Here is a 20,019-nt window from a genome sequence, read left to right as displayed (position 1 = left end):
AATGATTTTAAGTATACTATGTTTTTAATACAATTAAATTAATATCTGTGAAATTATTTATGTGTAAGTTATTTTCATTTGGTTGTGAATTTTAATGATATTAAAAAATGTTGACCTATTTTGAATTAAAAAATGAAGAGTCTCTTAACTGTATTATCATATTACAGTTTGTATTGTTTAGGAATATTAAAATTATAACAATTTATACTTATTTAATTTTTTATAAAGAAGTTATCTTCATTATTACTCTATTATACCATATTGAAATTAATTACATATTTTAATGTTTAAATTTAAATTGCAATTAAATTTATACATGCAATATAAAAAATTACTAATAATTGAAAATGATTTAGATTAATGTTGTTATAATTAAAATAATATTTTTTGGTAAAATTATATTATTAATTTTTTAAAAATTGTAAATGTTCAAACTTCCTTGGAATTATTTTTAATATCTATGATATATTTTTTATTCTAAAAAATATATGTTAAAATTATATTTAAAAACTAGTCTACAAAATTACATAATAAAATCACAACTTCGAACAAACAAGTTATTACCAAATAAAATAGACTAAAAGATGATTATTATAAACATCTATATAATAACCTGAGATACCTTTAACCTGCAGGCCTGCTAGGTTATTTATTTATTTATATATAATTCAACTGGGCTACTAGCCCTTGAATATTGAATGGGGTATAAGACCAATTATGTGTAGGGTAAAACAAATTTATAGAATTATGTATAGCCATAAGTAATATTAAAAAGAACCGTATGAGCCTCGCTCTGCTGTACAGTTGGAAGTGGAGTGCATCTTGTTTACAGGATAGGTCATTACAATGGATTTGTTAAATTTGAATGCAATGTTAGGTATCATTGTATACGAATAACGATTCTGAACAGAGATGATTTGTTAGATATATATAGAAAAAATATTATATATATTATTATTTTTTATTATAACTATAAATTGATTATGTATGTAAACACATAAGTACCCATCATATTATTTTTCAATTTATTTTGCTGTGAACATCTGAACACATTGCTCGCCCTCGCCTTTTGTAGTTTTGTACACCTACTAAAGACTGACTGTTTCTCTGCAGCGTAGTTCGAACAATCACAAGTGCAACTTTATTTCTTGGAGGTCTTTAAATTATTCGTAAGTATTTATTATGATATTATTGTAATCAACCTATATTGTATTTTACTTATTAAGTACGTATAAGTACTTGTACATATTAATTTTATTCATCATAAAAATAATAATGTATATAATATATTTAACTGCATATTTTTATGTAAGCAGTGGCGTACAAATGATGGAGGGGTTCGGGATAATCCACTCCCCGGGATAAAAAAAAATATCCAGTTTTGAAATTATTAGAATAATATAATGAAAAATGTACACCTCACTAAAATAACACATAACGTGTATATAAAATCTAGTAGTCATCAATTCATGGGCATATTTTAGGGGGGTGAAGGAGCGATCACCCTCCCTGAATTCGTATTTTAGAAATTGATTATATGTGAGATACACATTTCAAATTTTTTTAATGTGGATCATTTTATAACGAAATCAAATTACGCGTGGCTATGAATACTGAATTGGGCTTTTTGTCAGGTCCATACTTAGTGAAAAATCAAATAAAACACAAATGTAACTTTCTAAACACAGGTGTTAAAAAAAAACTACACAAAAGTCGATTCTAAGTAGATCCGATATTAGATTAAAAAAAAAGCCACAATTATTAAAGATTCACCTGATTTAAATATTACCAAACATTTTACTTCAATTTTGAGCCTGAATTAAAGAAAAAATGTCATTCGCCCCCCTCCCCTAGTAAGTAAGTATATACTATATACGCCCCTGTATCCAGTGTTTATTTCAGACCTTCTATCCCAGGAGGGAATCGTAAATTTCCAAAGAGGTTTGCCTTAGAAATAAATAATTAAGGGAAGTAAAAGTATCGTTTTATGCTCAATTTATAGGTATAGATACCTACCTACGAATACGCAAATTCTTAGAAATCTAACTTTGGTTAATTATATGTATACATTATTTAAATTAAAGTGTAGAATAATAATTATTCAACCATAATACTTTTGAACTATTTCTCTCTCCCGTTCCGGCCATACCCGATTACCGATTTTTGAGTTATTACAGTTTTTAAAAAAAGAGGCGGTAAACACTAACTGTGCTTCAGGGCGCCTATAAGGTTAATTCGCCACTGTTAAAAGCTAAGTTTGGTGTAACTTTTGGTGGTTATAAAACACATAAAACGAAAGTTCAAATGCATTGGTATAGTAGTTTTGGTGGTACGCTGAATTACCTCTGAATTAACCATTATTTGCTGGTTCCAATATTTTTTAAAATCCCTTCTTATTGCATGTATTGAATATTGGAGAAACGATCATTTCAAATTTCAAGTTCATGTAGTACTGAGATGTAACGATCATCAATGAGTGAGATCTATCTGACGTTGCCTGTTGAGAAAATTGTGAGTGTTCAACTCCTGTTGGGTGTTACCGTAGAACCTATAGGCATATACGCCTTTTTAAGTATAAATCATCCGAAATAACGGTTGAAATAATAATTTGTTGTGTATTGTAATAGGTAAATATTAAATATAGTTACCTATATTTATCACGCCTTGTTGTTAGTGTCGTATTTCTCAGTAAACACTGTAAGTTAGTGCTTAGGGTGCCAATTTCTCAAGGGCAGCAAATAATTTTTAATATTTAATTTTTATTATATGTAACTAGAATTAAAATAAATGCAACTTATTAAAATGTTTTATTTTATTAAAGCCAATGGGTACTAGGCACTAACTATTTAATTTTGAATATAATTTAAAAATGAACTGTTTAAGCATTTTTATAAAAACTGTATATTTTTATTTTACATCATTAAAATTTTAAGTAATAAAGGAAACAACTATATTTGCTTTAATATAATTGATTATACTAGAAAAATATTTATATTAAAAGGCGACGAATTGTTTAGTGCTTAAAGTGGCAGAATGGTTAAATCCGGCTCTGCTTGTTGTGCCGTTTATTATATATAAGCATATACTAATATCCTTACAACAATGTTAAATTTATTTTGGATCATTATTTTATTTAATTATTCATTTTATTAAGAAAAGTCTGACAATTCGAGGTTTCAAATAAATGCTATTTATTAAAGTGCATTTGGATTATACAATATTTTTTGTTTGTCCTATTGTGGTGCGTGCATAAATAGATCAGGTTTTCTTATGCGTGAGCAGGCCACACGCAGTTGTTCACGTGAGAAGCATGAATTTTCTAAATTCAATCTAGACACTTGTTTTAATGGGCGCACACAAATTGCCTCCCATGATTTTTTTTTTTAAAAAGGTTACTCGAATTGCCTCCCGATTTAAAAAATATAATTTACTCAAATTGTCTCCTATTTTAGGCGGTGCATACTACTTGCGTCCGAGATTATTACCAGTAGGTAATTTGCGTCCCTCCAAAAAAGATTCAAAAAAGTTCATAACCTATTTGCATCCAAAAATACCTTTTGAGATAGCCAAGTTGCGTCCCAGCACAAATAAGTCATAAACATAGCATAAAATAAGTATTACAAGTAATTAATCACATTTAAATAAATACAATTATACAAAATATTTACAGATCGTGTAAAAACATTTATTATTATTTATAAAAACACATCAAATTGTCAACTGTCAAAAAAAATAGAAAATTAGATAAATTATAAAGCTATTAATTACTTATTTAAAATAATGTTGGCTGAAATTTTAGTAAAACGTTTTTTAAATATATAAAAGGAGAATTTGTTTTTTCTTTGAATTTTTTTATTCCATTATTTAAATAGTCAATTTTTTGGTATTTTTTTCCCCCTATAATCTTTTTTGGGCGTATTTACGCTATTCATTAACACATAAGTATTAATTTGAAATGATTTTATAACATTTATAAATTGATATATACTTGGATGGCTGAGTAAAAAGATGAATTTAATTTTGAATGAAATGCTTCACATGCGTTTGTTGTTCGTTGTTGTTAGTTTGTTTTCTTAGTTAAAGTTTAAAAATAATGATTACTTCTTCCCGGTCAATATTAATTTCACGATGAACGCTTAGCAAAGCAAGTCCAGTTAATCGTTCATTTCCTGTCGAATTTCTCAAATATGATTTTACGTCGTAATGTTAAAAAAGTTCTTTCTGCAGTAGTAGTTGATACGGAAAGTGTAGAAATAATAGTTAACAATTGTTTTATATTTAGAAAAAATTCAGAATAACATTTTAAAAATACTTCAAATGCTGAGGCTGGTCTACTATCTTCTTTTTCTCTTACCCATTTGGATTTCTACAATAAATATTCCGAATTAAACTGTTGATAATCCGAAATTATTGTATTGTAAAAATCCTATAAATTGCTAACATATTTCTTAATTGTAAAAACAACTTTATTCGGCATAATATTTTAAAAATATATAATTAAATCATAATGCTGTTCAAACTTACTTTTTAAATTTGTTATAGAATGATCAAGAAATAGTATAAAAAGTGCTTTTCTATAATATTCTTCCGGCGTAGAATCTTAATAATTGTCTCGATTAATTTGTTTTTTTTTTTTTTTAAAAAATCTTGGTACGCTCATTGTGCCATCAACATCAGTTAAAGTTTTTGAAGCTGTAATAAATATTAGGTTAAATTTCTCCTCAGCATTTTGGCAAAGAAAATTGAAAGAATCAATGACTATTCGAACTATTTCGGGGGGTGTTTGAACACCCAAAACTCCCGCCTTACCTACGCTCATGCTTTAAATACATAGACATAATATAATGTCTATGTTTAAATATTTGTTAATATTTATATGTAGTCAAAAATGTTTGGATCTTTTTAAAATTGAGTAAAATCATAATTAAATGAATACTCCATCATTTGTGGTTTCTTTAAGGAAAATACAAATATGAACAAGTAAATAATGAAAAAATAATAATTTATTTTAACAGATTATTCTACAGTCTGATTACCGACAGTACGTTGAAAAACTAATTATTTATAGAACAATAGTTATTATTTTTATAGTTACGTTTTGACCATGAATCAATGGACTTGTTACATTTTACAAAGTATGTGTAACTTTTAGGCTATTAATATTTTTGATACATTAACGTCTTCTTTCTATGCTTTCTTTTTGTATTGTTGTAACATCTTACATTTCTGGCCTTCAAGATTCTTCACTAATTCTTGTCGAGGATTTTTTTTTTAAAGGTTAATTCAAAATGTGGCTACACTGATTGAGTTTTATTTTAAATTATAACTAATTTATTTTTATAGTTAATTTATAATTCAAACATTTATACTCTGAGTATTTTGAGTATTTTAAGTATATATAATAGTTCTAATTTAATTGTCGTTGTCTCAGTATTGTATTGTATTAAGTGGAAAAATAGTTTTTTTTATGAAATTTTATAATAGGAGGGGTATAGTACTTTATCATATGATATAATCATGTTACAACATGTACTGAAAATTACTATTACGTTTACATTTATAATGTTTTGATAACAACTCGACAATAATAAACTGACAAAGTGTCAAAATATTGTTTAGAACTGTAAACAGTAAGTTGTATTGAATGACAGATTTAGGCCTATGGTTGTACAACATACGGAATAATTTAATGTATAACAGTTTGAGTAGGTACCTGTTGAATTTTTTAATATCCTAGATTGTTTTTAAATTATAGGTTTTGTTCACAGTTTAACACAGTATTATTAATTGTTCGGCATTTTTCAATTATTCGTTAAAACAACATTTCAATTACAATGACATATTTATATGGTTTGTTTATTGAATAAGATTTGTGAACAACGATCAAATTTAAATGGCGACCATAGTTGAACAAACTCCAAATACAGCTGAAAAAGCGATTTCTCTGTTGGATTGTAATCAACTAGATGAAACTGTTCAAATTAAAAAAATTGACTATTCTAGTGTCCGAGGAAAGGTAATTTTTTATTTTAATCTATAGTTTGTCTAATTCTAAATTAACAATATCAGTTGTTGTAGTATAGTTAACATTAAAATATAGTATAAAATCTAATTTCAGATCAATCACTTTAAATATGGTTTTTTATTTTAATAATTTTTTTTCATCTTAGGTTAATACATTTTTATTTTAAAAATGTAACTTTTGTTTCTTTTGTATTGTAAGGAATATGGTATAATAGCTTAAAGCTTTTTTGTATTTTAGGATTTTTCATTTAATTTATATCTAATGAAACTTTTAATTGCAGTTAAGTTTGGTGAGTCCATCAGAAGAGCAATTTGAAACATTACAGCATAGATTTAAAGAATTAATAGAAGAAGGACACGGAGAAACTATATATGATGTAGGTATTGGAGATGATGGATATGGTTTGACCAATGATGAATTTGAAGCTTCGGTAGCTACATTACATTCATTAGCAGCAACTCAGGATGCAGATTGTGTTCTTCTTAGAGAAAAAACAGAAGGAGGACATTTTACAGCCCAGTATCTTGTAAGAAAAAGATTAGAATCTCAAGATTTCCTAGAAATAAGGTAATAAAATGTCAATTAACTATACAAATAAAATTTTATTTTTAACTTTTATTATCTTTTTATTTAGGGTAGCAGTTGTAGGGAATGTAGATGCTGGAAAATCAACATTGTTAGGTGTTTTGACCCATGGTGAATTAGATAATGGTCGAGGACATGCAAGATTAAAATTGTTTAGACACAAGCATGAAATGGAATCTGGACGTACCAGCTCTGTAGGCAATGATATTCTTGGTTTTGATAGTACAGGAGAAGTTGTTAATAGACCAGAACATGGATCATTAGATTGGGTAAAAATATGTGAGAAATCAACCAAAGTAATTACCTTTATTGATTTAGCAGGACATGAACGTTACTTGAAAACTACTGTCTTTGGTATGACTGGACATATGCCTGATTTCGGCATGTTAATGGTAATTTTAAATTTAATTGTACAATTAAATCTTGATTATTTGTCTAAAACTGGAACATGAAAATGAAATATAACTGAATAAGAAAGATAAGAGATAAAAAAAATGCTTTTTTCATCATTATGGGATCTTTTAATAAAATCCATTGACTTAGTTGTTACACAATCTACTGAATTCTGCCTTATTTAGTTGGTTTTCTACAGAGAGTTTCATATTTTTTTTCTAACTTGCATTGCCGTCAACTATTTTTATTTCAATTATAAAGTATTAAATATTATTTGTATTTTATTTAATAAAAAATATAGTTTTTCACAGACTAGTTTGTCAAGCATGTAGCAGTTACACTTTTCCATAATTGTTGAACAATTTTATACTTTTTCTTAGTTAATAGTACATATTTTTGTTTCTCAGACATTTTATAAAACATGACACAAATGCACTAATTAAACTGAGTATTGACTGTATATGCGTATAAAGTATACGTATTTAAATAATTATATGCTATAGAAACCAGTAAAACTTAAATAACTATAGATAATAACACAAATTGATGTGCAATATTCTATTAATAACATACAATATGTATGAAAATGTGTAAATATTTTATTGATAGGAGTTGGTGGATAAATTAATGACTGATAATTTGGGATTGTTTGTTGATAAATCTTGATGTTTTAATTTTATTTAGATTGGAGCAAATGCTGGGATAATTGGAATGACCAAAGAACATTTAGGTCTTGCACTAGCATTGAGTGTTCCTGTATTTGTTGTTGTTACAAAAATTGATATGTGTCCTCCTAATATACTTCAAGATACCTTACGATTATTGGTTCGTATACTTAAGTCACCAGGATGTAGAAAAGTGCCAGTTATGGTAAAAACAAAAGATGATGTCATTGTGAGTGCTACAAATTTTGTATCTCAAAGGTATGAAATATTGAAATTATTTTACATTTATTCAATTTTAAATTTAATGAATAAATAATATTGGTTTTAAGACTTTGTCCAATATTTCAAGTTTCTAATGTAAATGGTGAAAATTTAGATTTATTAAAAATGTTTTTAAATCTTTTGACAACCCGAGTGATGTCTACAGATAATGATCCTGCAGAATTTCAAATAGATGACACATATTCTGTACCGGTATGTATTAATTTTATATTTTAATCTTGAGAAAGTTAAAAGACTTCAATTGTTTTAATTTGTTTTAAATTTAAGGGTGTTGGAACTGTAGTTTCTGGTACAACTTTATGTGGAACAATTCGATTAAATGATACACTAATGCTTGGCCCGGACCCTGTTGGCCAATTTATTGCTATTACTGTTAAGAGCATCCATCGTAAAAGAATGGTCGTGCGGGAAGTAAAGGCTGGACAAACGGCTTCTTTTGCTTTAAAAAAAATTAAAAGATCCCAAATTCGAAAAGGAATGGTTATGGTGTCTCCATCTCTTAACCCATCTGCTACTTGGGAGTTTGATGGAGAAATACTTGTGTTACATCATCCAACAACAATTAGCTCACGTTATCAAGCAATGGGTACAACGAGATTAATAGTATTTAGTAATGTTATCTAAAATTTTATTATTATATGTGTAGTTCATTGTGGTAGTATTCGACAAACAGCATCTATACTGAGTATGTCTGAAGAATGTCTGAGAACAGGAGATAAGGCGAAAGTAAGATTTAGATTCATTAAATATCCTGAGTATTTACGACCAGGACAAAGATTAGTATTCAGAGAAGGTAGGACAAAAGCTGTTGGCAATGTGTTGGCTGTTCCCCCTCCAACTGGACAAGTGGGCTTCAGACAATCACAAAAACCTCAAAAATTAAACCCTCAAGCACAAGGACAGGTAATATAACATAAAAACATTAAATTCTTATTTTTTTTTTTTTTATTATGTTTTAATTATAGAATGTTGGAGAAAATGAAAACCAGCTAGCCCATAAGTCAAGAAGAAGAGGAGGACAAAAACCTTTGGCAGAACAAAATACTAGAACAATAGCTAAATCCTAATGATGGGAATTGTATATTGTATTAAGTATACAAAATGTTTGTTGTTATTCGAATTTTATGTTTTTTTAAATTTTTTTTAACATCATATATTGTCTATAAAAATAATTAAATTAAATAAAGTTTTGTTTTCCAATATTAATGGTGAAATGTATTATTGAGTATAATATTTAGTTATTTACCTGCATATGATCATTAAATTGTATGGCATTTTGTATATTATAAAATTCAAATGTCTTTGAATTTTATATTTCAACAAAAGTAATAAATTAATTAGTATTTTCAGATGAAATATTTTAATATTTAATAATTTTAAATAGTTTAAATTAAATGAATAGATACATTATATTTTAGATTCAAATCAAAGTAAAGAATGTGTTGGTTTTATAAGTATTTAAGTTTATAAGGCCTATAAGAAAGTTCACCAACAGATTGTATTTGTACATTTCTTTCTCTTGATTATGTATTATTTGTTACTAAATATAACAAAAGGATGGCTTTTCTGTAAAATAATTTTGACAATAACTTTGAGAACTTTTGAGTTGGCGGGTCACTCAAAAAATTTAATTTTTGTTAATTATAATGAAATTCGAAATGTCACAGGAACTAGTTAAAACATCGGGATTTGTTGAAACATGCTCGTAAAATAGTTTGGTATTACAAAAAGAATATCGACGATTGTTTTAACTATCATACATTCTTCAAAGGATAAATTTTTTAAATTTACTTAAATCGCTATCAGTTAATCATCCAATCAAATATAATCTGAAACAGGAAGCTACTTACAAAAGACCACATGTAGATAACTCATCAGAGAACAGAGCATTCAAAACTATAGCAAAGGAGATTTTCACGGATACAGATATAAGAAATGTGATTGAAAAAGATTTTACAAGGCTTCTTCAAGAAGAAGACGAATATATTGATAAAGGAAGTGGTTTCATATTCGAATGTATCGATGGACTGCTTTTAGGTGTATACAAATATATACCTATGGGTGGATCGTCATATATAAAATTACCTGACGATATCAGAAACAAAAAAGCAGTAATTGATTCACAAAATATAGACCAACAATGTTTTAAATGGGCAATACTGACAAAACATATCGATGAATATCGTAATCAAACCATGTTTACAGATAAAAAAAGAACATCTTTATAATTTTTCAGGTCTTAAATTTTCAACACCAGATATAAAAATATTTGAGCGGAATAACTTGAATGTTTCAATAAACGTGTGTAGTCTGAAACAAAATAAGAAAAATCATAATATTTACTCATTAAAAGTTGTGGATGAAGAAAAAAAAAGATCGTTTCGATCTCTTACTGATTACCGATGGAGATAAAAGTCACTATACATACATTTCAAATTTTTCACGCTTTGTTAGAGCAAAAAAAACGTATCACAAAGAAACAGTTCTTTTCTGCAAGAGATGCTTCACATCATTCGATAATCAACCCCTTAAAAATACACTATATGGATAAGCAGCACTAGATCAACACAATCTGATATGCGGACTACACAAACTAATTTTACCTCAGATGCCTGCGCCCGGTACAATGCTAGAGTTTGATGGGCGGAGTAAAACTCAACGGCATCCGATAGTCATTTACGCAGACTTTGAAGCACTCTGGTAAAATGTGAAGAAAGTAGAGGTAAGAATACGTTAGATATTCAAAAGTATAAACCAATGAGCTATGGAATATTCGTAAAGACTACAGAAAACGTTCCCATACATCTGCAAGAAAAGTTCAATATACCAATATACCACAAAAACCAATTATTTTCCGTGGTAATGAATCACACCAAGACGTAGCCAAAAGATTCACAAAAGAAGTTACCGAGATTGAAAGAAAAGTTGAATATTTGCTTAAAACAAATAAACCTATAATAATAACTGAAGAAGAACAAAGAACACATCTAATGAAAATTACTTGCAATTTATATAAGTGTATTTTTTCCGACAAAAACCATAAAGTAGCAGATCACTGCCATTTATCAGGGAAATTCAGGCATACACTATGTAACACATATAATCTAAAGTTGCAAAAACCAAATTTCGTCTCATGTATTCTACACAACTTAACAAATTACAGTACTCACTTTATAGTGACAGAATTAAGACACGACACTAACCTAACCACAGTCATTCCAAACAGTGAAAAAAAGTTTATTTAATTTTCTAAACACGTTTCCAACAACTTCACAATACGGTTTATAGATTCTTGTCGTTTCATGCCTTCAAAACTATCAACACTTGTAGAAAATTTAATAACACCTGGGTTCAAGAAGTTCAAAGAAACCGCAAAAGCATTCATACTCAAAGATATGGATCTCGTTACACGTAAGGGTGTATACCCTTACGAATATACAGACCGTTGGGAAAAATTAGAAGAAAAAACATTACCATCAAAAGAAAATTTTTATAGCACATTAACAGAAGAATATATAGAATCTATATATCCAAACTATGACGCTATTTTGAGACAAAACATGGTGAATTTACTAGTAAGTCTTTGGATTTTTTTGTAGTCATGTTAGAAGAATTTAAAAAATCACAAAAAATGATGACATTTTCGACAAGTTTAAGGGGTAATAAAAATGCCACTTTAGCTTCATACGAATTCGCTCAATTTGTTGCAAAATCCTGTAAGGCTCATACCATAGCCGAAGAACTAATTCTTTCTGCTGAAATTGTCCTGTGCAAAATAATGTTAGGTGAATCTGCAGCAAAGTTGATTAGTTCTGTCTCCCTATCTAATAGTACTATTCAAAGAAGAATTACCAACATGTTTGAAAATATTGAAGAAATATTATTTACAAGGCTATCTATAAGTGACAAGTTTGCACGGCAACTAGATGAAAGTACAGACATAGCAAGTAAGTCATCTATGTTGGTTTTTGTCCGTTTTATATGGGAAAAACAGTTATTTTAAGATTTTTTGTTTTCATGCGAGCTCCTACATACTTCGGCAAAAGATATATTTAAAGCTATAAATAAGTTTTTTACAGAACATGCCATTAGATCAGAAAAATGTGTTGGAATAACCACTGATGGTGCAGCAGCAATGTCAGGTTATAAAACTGAATTGTTGGTTCGTGTGAAAGAAGTTGCACCTCAAGTAAAGTGGACTCACTGTTGTATTCATAGGGAAGCGTTGGTTGCTAAACGCCTATCGGAACACATGATAACAACTTTAGAGGAAGTAGTGAAAATTATAAACTTTATTAAATCACGATCTCTACAATTCAGGATTTTTGAAGTCCTAGCAAAGACATGGGAAGTGACCACGTACAGCTTATTTTGCACACTAAAATTCGAAGGCTTTCACGTGGCAAAATTCTTCAGCGTTTTTTTGAGCTAAGAAACGAAGTTTGAATATTTCTTCTTGAAACCAGGTTTGTGGGCTTGTTAACTGATTTTTCTTGGCTGTCTCGGATAGCTTATTTGGCCGATATGTTTGAATACTTGAATACACTAAATTTGAGTTTACAAGGAATTTATATTGATTTTTTTCACGTTGAGGATAAAATCGAAGCAACTATATAAAAGCTTGAAATTTGGGAAATACGTGTTGAAAAAAACTCAGTAACTTTCCAACATTACAAGCTTTTTTGGAATCTTTGTGTGAATGTCTATCACAGGAGGTAAAAAGTGAAATACCTGAACACTTGTTGAGCATGGCCAAAATATTGAGAAAATATTTTCATCAACCTGATCCAAACAATACGTGGATAAGAAATCCATTTTTATATGATATTGAAAAAATAGAAAATCTCTCTGAACAGGAACAAGATGAATTAATTAATTTGGTAACTAATGGAACGATGAAAAATATTTTCAACGATAAAAAAAACTAATTAATTTTTGGTTAATTGTTCAAAATGATCAAAAGCAACTGGCTGAGAAAGCTTTAAGACATTTGATCCCCTTTTGCACAACATATAGATGTGAACAAGATTTTTTCTACCTACTGTTACATGAAAAACAAATATCGTAACAAACTTAATATTGACGCTGATTTAAGAGTTAAAATATCAAGCAGCCGGACGTAGACGAAATTATGAACAAAAAAGAAAGATTTCACTTGTCTCATAAAGTTTGAAGGTGTTTAATCAAATAATTTTTTTTTATAAATATATTTTTTATTTGAGAAAACTTGTTTCTATTATATTACGAAAATGTTTTTAAAATTAAAAATTAAATCATATTTAAAATAAATCGTACAAATTTATTTTTCATTAAATTTTAATTAAATAAAATTGAATAGTAAGTATGTATTTACAAAAAAAAGGGTCCACGGACCAATTTAAGTTATAGCTAGGAGTCCGTGGCTTCACACTAATTGGGAACCGCAGTCACAGTATGGAAACATTTCAAATGCAAAACTTTGGGAGAATATTCAGACCTTTATCTTAAAATTGACGTACTGTTGTTAGCTGAAGTATTCGAAAATTTTAGAGACATGTGCATTTCTACATACAATTTAGATCCTGTTTACTACTATACAGCTCCAGGTTTTAGTTTTGACTGTATGTTAAAATATACCAAAGTCAAACTAGAATTGCTTTCTGATTAAGAAACCCACCTATTTTTCGAAAACTCAATCCGCGGTAGTCTCACACAAGTCAGTATGAGGTACGCCAAAGCTAATTATGAAAATACTCCGGATTATAACGAGATGAAACCGAAATTATGGCTAGTCTATCAAGATTGTAATAATTTTATATAGATGGGCAATGTCACAATATATGCCACGACGGGTTCAAATAGATAGAGTCTACGCTAGTTGATTTGGTAACATTGACAGATACTTTAGATATAGGTAGAGTGTGTGAAGTGGATATATCGTATCCTTAAGATTTACACGATGAACACAACGACTTTCTTTTCCTTCCACAAAACAGCATTCCCCCAGATTCAAAAATAAATAAGCTTATAGTAACACTTCATCATAAGAAAAATTATATTATTCACTACAGAAATTTACAACAGGCATTATCAAAGTACCTATGGTTTATTTGGTGACGAGGTGACCTATTGACTGTGGTATTATATACATTATTATAAGATACTTATAATATATCACTGTATAACGATTTTTCACTGTTTCAATAATGAAATAAATAAACAACTAAAAACACACAGACGTTAAAGTAAAAATTAATGTCAATTGGCACTACTGTTATTTTTTGACCAAATTATTATAATGTGTTCATAGTTAATTTTTCCTACTACTCAATATATTATTATTTACTACACAAACCTTTATGGTTATTAATTTGTATTGTCAATTATCTTATGTTACATAATTATATAGGTTTATATTGATTAATTACAGTGGTGTATTGGAGGGTATACGCGTATATACGCCGTATACCCGGATCTCTATTTTTGGATTTATGTGTATACCTTTAAGAAAATTCGTCCATCATGGCTATATGCTAACTAATCATTCATACATAATGGGTAAACGTAAGCTTCTAATTTTTCGTCACCATAAGGCATATATTATACAATAACAACAGTATAGAATTTATTATTATTATTATACTTTATCCAAAAATAGCCTTGTGCTCGCATACATTTTTTGTGCACAACTTAATTAAATAGTTAAATGAACGATTTTTGAACCATTAAAATACAATATCTAACTTTTGTTTTCTAATTTCTTATGAAACTTATGATAACCAAGTAATCAAAGATTTGGTGTCCCGACAATTGAGTGCCAAAACTCATATACACTATCATTTCCTAAAAATAAATTACAGTTATAATACCTATATTTATTCGACGATAACTGGTAAAAAAATATAAAAGTACATTTTAATTTTATTTCAGGTCTGTTGTAAACATGTCAATTTCAGATATTTATAGTTTCAGGCTGATTAGAAGGTAAATGAGTAACTAGTTACTCATAATAAAAATGTCATAAATGAAATTATCATAATTTCTCTACTAACAAGATAATTGTATTTTCTTCGAATATTTATGGATTATTTTTGATATTTCAATGTTCATACGATTCTTTATATGCATATAAATACTTAAAATTTTTAATATATATAAAAATAATTAAAATTAATTTAATTTCTCGAAAATTAAAATAGTCTACAAGTGTAAACCACGCGCCTAAATAAGTAATAATATACCTCGTGCCTAACGAAGAGTTAAAAACTGTTCATTTGTAATCCGCATAACATTTTGTTAAAATATATTAATATTCTTTTCTTCGTATATATTTGTATTCCAATTCGTATTCATTGTACCTTTTTATTAATCGGGCTCTTAGTACAGAAAAAGAAGTTGATTTAAAAAAACAATCTGGTTCTCTTAAAAAGTTTTTCGAATGTCCCTCTAAAAATACACTTAAACATTCTGATATTATTAACCAACAAGATAATATAATTTCAAAAAAATATTCTAATAAATTAATTGATGTCGCAATACATTCATCGTTTTCAACTCTTCCCTGTTCAGAAAAAGCAAAACACATAATACAAACCAACAAAGCTATTATAAAAAATTATTTACATCATATTAACGATTTTAAAAATATAGCAGCGACCGAAAAAGAAATACATACTTGTTCTACAACAATTTCGTCCACTTTTGATTCAGTTAATGTTTAAGATGAACAACTCTTCATTAGTACCGACCCTGCGAATTGGCCTTTTCTGAATTATAATTTAAAAATTATGATTGTAAAAAGAGGTCCACCTCCTCCATTGGATGATAATTTTGTATTTCCTTTAGATGAAGATATTTATCAATTTACAACATTTAGTTATAAACGATACCTCACTAATGGAGAATGTTTATTAAGGACGTGGCTTGTATTTTCTATATCTAAGAACAAAATTTTTTGTTTTTATTGCAAACTTTTTGCTACTTCAAAAATCAAATTAGCATTAGACGGATACAATGATTAGAGGCATATTGGTCGAACATTAAAAGAACATGAAACATCGAACACATATCTTAATTTTTATAAAACTTATTTAGAACTGGTGACATTATTAAATAATAATAAAACCATAGACGACACTAATCAAAAAATAATAGAATCAAACAATAATACTGGACTAATGTATTGTAGCGAATAATATCGGTTGTAAAAATTCTTGCACAACAAAGTTTAGCATTTCGGGGATCATCATAAAAACTCTATAAACATAATAATAGAAATTTTTTTAAAATTATTGAATTTTTGGCAAAATATGACTAGATTATATCTGACGAATAATAAGACTAATAAGACGAACTTTAAATAATCAATATAACGTGAATTATCTGGGGAAAAATATACAAAATGAAATTATATATTTAATATAAAATTGTATGAAATCAAAGATACTAGAAATTATAAAAGAATCCAAATATTACAGCATAATTTTGGACTGCATTCCTGATGTTAGCCATACTGAACAAATGACCTTAATAGTTCATTTTGTGTTAATTGATTTTGAAAAATAAAGAATCAAAGTTCAAATTCATGAATATTTTCTAGGGTTTATACCAGTAAAAAGTAGTACAAGGATGAGCTTTAGTGATATTCTTATTCAGCAGTTACGTGATTTAGATATACTTAGTCAAAATATGCGATGTCAAGAATATGATAACGAGACTAACCTAAAAGGTAAATACTCTGGAGTACAGCGTCAAATTAGAAACATTAACCCTAGAACTTTTTTTATTCCCTGCAGTGCTCATTCATTTAACCATGTAAATGATGCAGTCAAATCATTAAGAGATGCAATTTCATTTTTTAGTACGATTCAGAAAGTGTATATATTTTTTTCAGCTTTTATTACTCGTTGGCAGGTTTTCTTAAAATATATTACAAATCTCACATTGTACCATTGAGTGAAACAAGATGGGAGAGTAGAATTGACGTCCTTTTTTTTTTTTTTTAATTGATGAAGCCTTTTCGACATCACATATATGATATATATATATATATATATATAATGCTTTATTTGATATAGTTGATAACAATAATTTGGATGCAATGACTAAATATGAAGCTGAATGCCTTTATAAGCATATCAAAAATTTTAAATTCCTTTTTTCTATTATTTTCTGGTATGATTTGTTTAACCAATTTAACCCATCTAGTAAGCTTTTTCAAAAAATACATTTTGACATAAGTTCCTCATTAAAATTATTGGAAAGATTATTAATATTCTTTGGAAATTTAAGATCTAATGAAGCATTTGAGAAGTTTATACTTGAGGCAATAGAACTAGTAAAAGAAATAGATGTAGAACCTGTTATTGAACATTCCCAGGGTAGAATTCTGGTACGACGTGTTCGAAGAAATTACAGTTATGAGAATGTGGATGAACCGATAAATGACTCAAAACTACATTTGAAAGTTTATTTTTTTAACTTTATTCTCGATGTTGCTATTAATTGTATTACTGAAATATTTGAACAATTAAAAGAACATAATGATATATTTTTATTTTCGTATGAAATTGAAAAATTCAAAATTATGACACGCAATGAACTTATAAAAATTGAAAAATTCAAAATTATGACACGCAATGAACTTATAAAAATATGCTGATTTACAACTCGTGTTAACGAGTGATTTCACCGATATTAATGGAATTGAAATGGCGAACGAATTAACAGTTTTGACGACAATGGTTCAATCAAATTTATCTCCCATTGAACTATTAAAATTTGTGATAAATACAGGAGATTTTGCTCCAAATGTATTGCATTGCGTATACTATTAACACTACCAGTAACGGTCGCCAGTGGAGAACTTAGTTTTTCTAAACTCACACCTATTAAAACATATTTAAGGTCAACCATGGTTTAAGATAGATAAAGTGGATTAATTATGATAGCAATTGAACAATAATTGGCAGAAAAACTAAATGACGTTGACATGGTAAAATATTTTGCTAATGCAAAATTAAAAAATTGCAGTTTCAATAGATAACTTATCTTTATGTACTTATTATGTAGGTACCATGTCTATAACTTTGTTTAGTATCATATACATTTTAAATATCTATTGATTATGAAAATATTTGTATTTATTAATGAAGAACTGGATTTATTTTAATTTAGATTAGTGTTTTTTTTTTCAATAGAAAGCATGTTTATTGATTATTAATTTATTTGTATGCAAATGTAGGTATACGTATTATTATTTAATGGACGGAAATTTTTTAAATCGCACTGGGTGACAAAATACCTAAGGCTAGCCCTGTTTGTTCTCCAAACGATTAACAATTATGTAGCAAACATGCACGTTTGAAACAATTATTTCGAGTGTTTATGATTACGAACGAGGCTCGTAATATGTATAATGAAATGCCTCCAGTTACCAAAAGTCCGCCGGTTTTAGTTATACGTTCAAGCTGTGGCGTAGATATAATTTTTTTCTGGGGGGAGTATTTAAGAGTCAATTCATAATATTCTTTGCATATCTTAATACGAGGACCTATATAATAATATTACATTTAAAATGGTATTATTATTATGTCCCGTATTTAATGAAAATTATTTTGTTACTCAATTTTTAATATATACGTAATTTTAGTAAAATGAAAATATAATTTTACTATAATATATAAATATTAATAAATAATAATTAAATATAATGTAAAAAAAATATCTGGGGGGGGGGGGGGGAAACCTTTTACATCCCTCCCATAGTAACTACGCCACTGCGTTTAAGTCGCTTAAGATTGCCAAAGTAATTCTTGCACTGAGCGCTGAAAGATCTAAAGCCGGCCTGTGTGTACCTACTGTACTGTACTGTACCTACATAAGACTACTATGAAGATGTTTTTCAGGAAGCCAGTTTAAGCAAGACAACTGACAAGAAATTAAATATATTTATTACATTTTAAATTTACAACCCACATTAAAATAAATAATTTGTTAATAGCTTTCAGATTTATATCAGACATAAGTATATTTTTAGTTTAAAAAATAATTACGGATTTATAATTATAATGTGAAATTTGATAAATAAAAAAAAAAACTATTACCAAAAATTATTACTAACATTGTACTAAAAATTATAATCATATGAAAGTGAGGTAGAGGGACCCTGCATCATATCGTTGTACGTTAAAAAACGTGTAGTACGAATTTGTACGAAAAACAGGAGCTGATTTAAACATTAGTAAAATTATCGACTAACTATATTTTATTCAGAAGGACGATTGAATCCCAGAATAACCTATCCACTAAAACATTTAGAACAGAGTCGCACAAAAGGTTTTCTGGTCTGTAAAATAAAAACACTAAATGAGTAAATAATAGAAAAAAAAAAAATAAGCAATGCAATAGGATCCATATTTTCGTTTTTAAAAAAGTGGGTTATTGTCATTGACCATAAGCCCTTGATACTTGAGTTCGATTCCGCTTGGCAGAAAACAATTTTAAACAAAAATGTTGGATATACAATTTTTTTTTTGTACACTTTTAAATTCTAAATTAATAAAATACATGCAATTTTTATATGTTAATAATGAATTGTAATAATTTAGTTGGGTTATACTCTAGGTATACTCCGAATATAATCATATAATATACAATACATGTATTAAATTTCTAAAATAATACAGTAACAGTTTTTTTTTTTTGGTGACAACTCTTTTAAAAAAAATTTACAACATATAATAATCATATCACCATAGTGCCGTAGTAAATAAAGTTCCTATATGAATTATTTTTAAATTTTATTTTGCGGTAAGTTTCGTACCTTATGCTGAATCCTCACTATTTTTTCTATTATATATAAACTATTTAGATATTTCCCTGTTCATGATGGGAAAGTTGAGTGTGTTTTGTTTGGTTTCCTTGACACACGTGGACACGGAATTAGAAATATGTATTTTTGTTACCTACACTATTTAATTGTAGGTATAATAAATGTACAATATAAAATCTGTTGAATAGTACCTATATATGGCTATATATTATAAATATTTATGATGTAGGCATAATTGATTTACGATAAAATGAACA

General features: G+C 27.9%; 1 protein-coding gene and 1 pseudogene across 3 annotated transcripts; both read left to right on the top strand.

Moving 5' to 3' along the window:
- Positions 1-5,555: 5,555 nt before the first annotated feature.
- LOC112692521 (GTP-binding protein 1) lies at positions 5,556-9,075 on the top strand. Of its 3 annotated transcripts, none has more exons than XM_025567206.1 (9): positions 5,556-5,691; positions 5,756-6,016; positions 6,306-6,592; positions 6,660-7,002; positions 7,688-7,926; positions 7,998-8,142; positions 8,218-8,536; positions 8,597-8,853; positions 8,916-9,075. In XM_025567206.1, exons 2-9 carry the CDS (start codon positions 5,894-5,896, stop codon positions 9,015-9,017), a joined length of 1,815 nt encoding a protein of 604 aa, XP_025422991.1. In that variant the 5' UTR covers positions 5,556-5,691; positions 5,756-5,893; the 3' UTR covers positions 9,018-9,075. The 3 variants fall into 3 exon arrangements, with proteins under 3 accessions (XP_025422991.1, XP_025422989.1, XP_025422990.1); XM_025567204.1 differs by having other exon boundaries at positions 5,556-5,705; positions 5,769-6,016; XM_025567205.1 differs by having other exon boundaries at positions 5,556-5,709; positions 5,769-6,016.
- A 2,270-nt stretch (positions 9,076-11,345) lies between these two features.
- LOC112692496 lies at positions 11,346-15,950 on the top strand (annotated as a pseudogene).
- The last annotated feature ends 4,069 nt before the right edge of the window (positions 15,951-20,019 follow it).

Source organism: Sipha flava, unplaced genomic scaffold (genome assembly GCF_003268045.1).
Source record: "Sipha flava isolate LNK unplaced genomic scaffold, YSA_version1 74_pilon_pilon, whole genome shotgun sequence".
NCBI classification, from domain to species: Eukaryota; Metazoa; Arthropoda; class Insecta; order Hemiptera; family Aphididae; genus Sipha; species Sipha flava.
The sequence above is the reverse complement of the archived record's forward strand: the minus strand, read 5'-3'. Positions and strand labels throughout refer to the sequence as shown.

What these genes read in the sequence shown, in the direction of transcription:
- LOC112692521 (XM_025567206.1), top strand. Translation starts at nt 5,894, where the DNA reads ATGGCGACCATAGTTGAACAAACTCCAAATACAGCTGAAAAAGCGATT. An exon ending in ATTCTAGTGTCCGAGGAAAG is followed by an intron (nt 6,017 to 6,305) that starts GTAATTTTTTAT and finishes TTTTAATTGCAG; the next exon opens with TTAAGTTTGGTGAGTCCATC. An exon ending in ACCCTCAAGCACAAGGACAG is followed by an intron (nt 8,854 to 8,915) that starts GTAATATAACAT and finishes TTTTAATTATAG; the next exon opens with AATGTTGGAGAAAATGAAAA.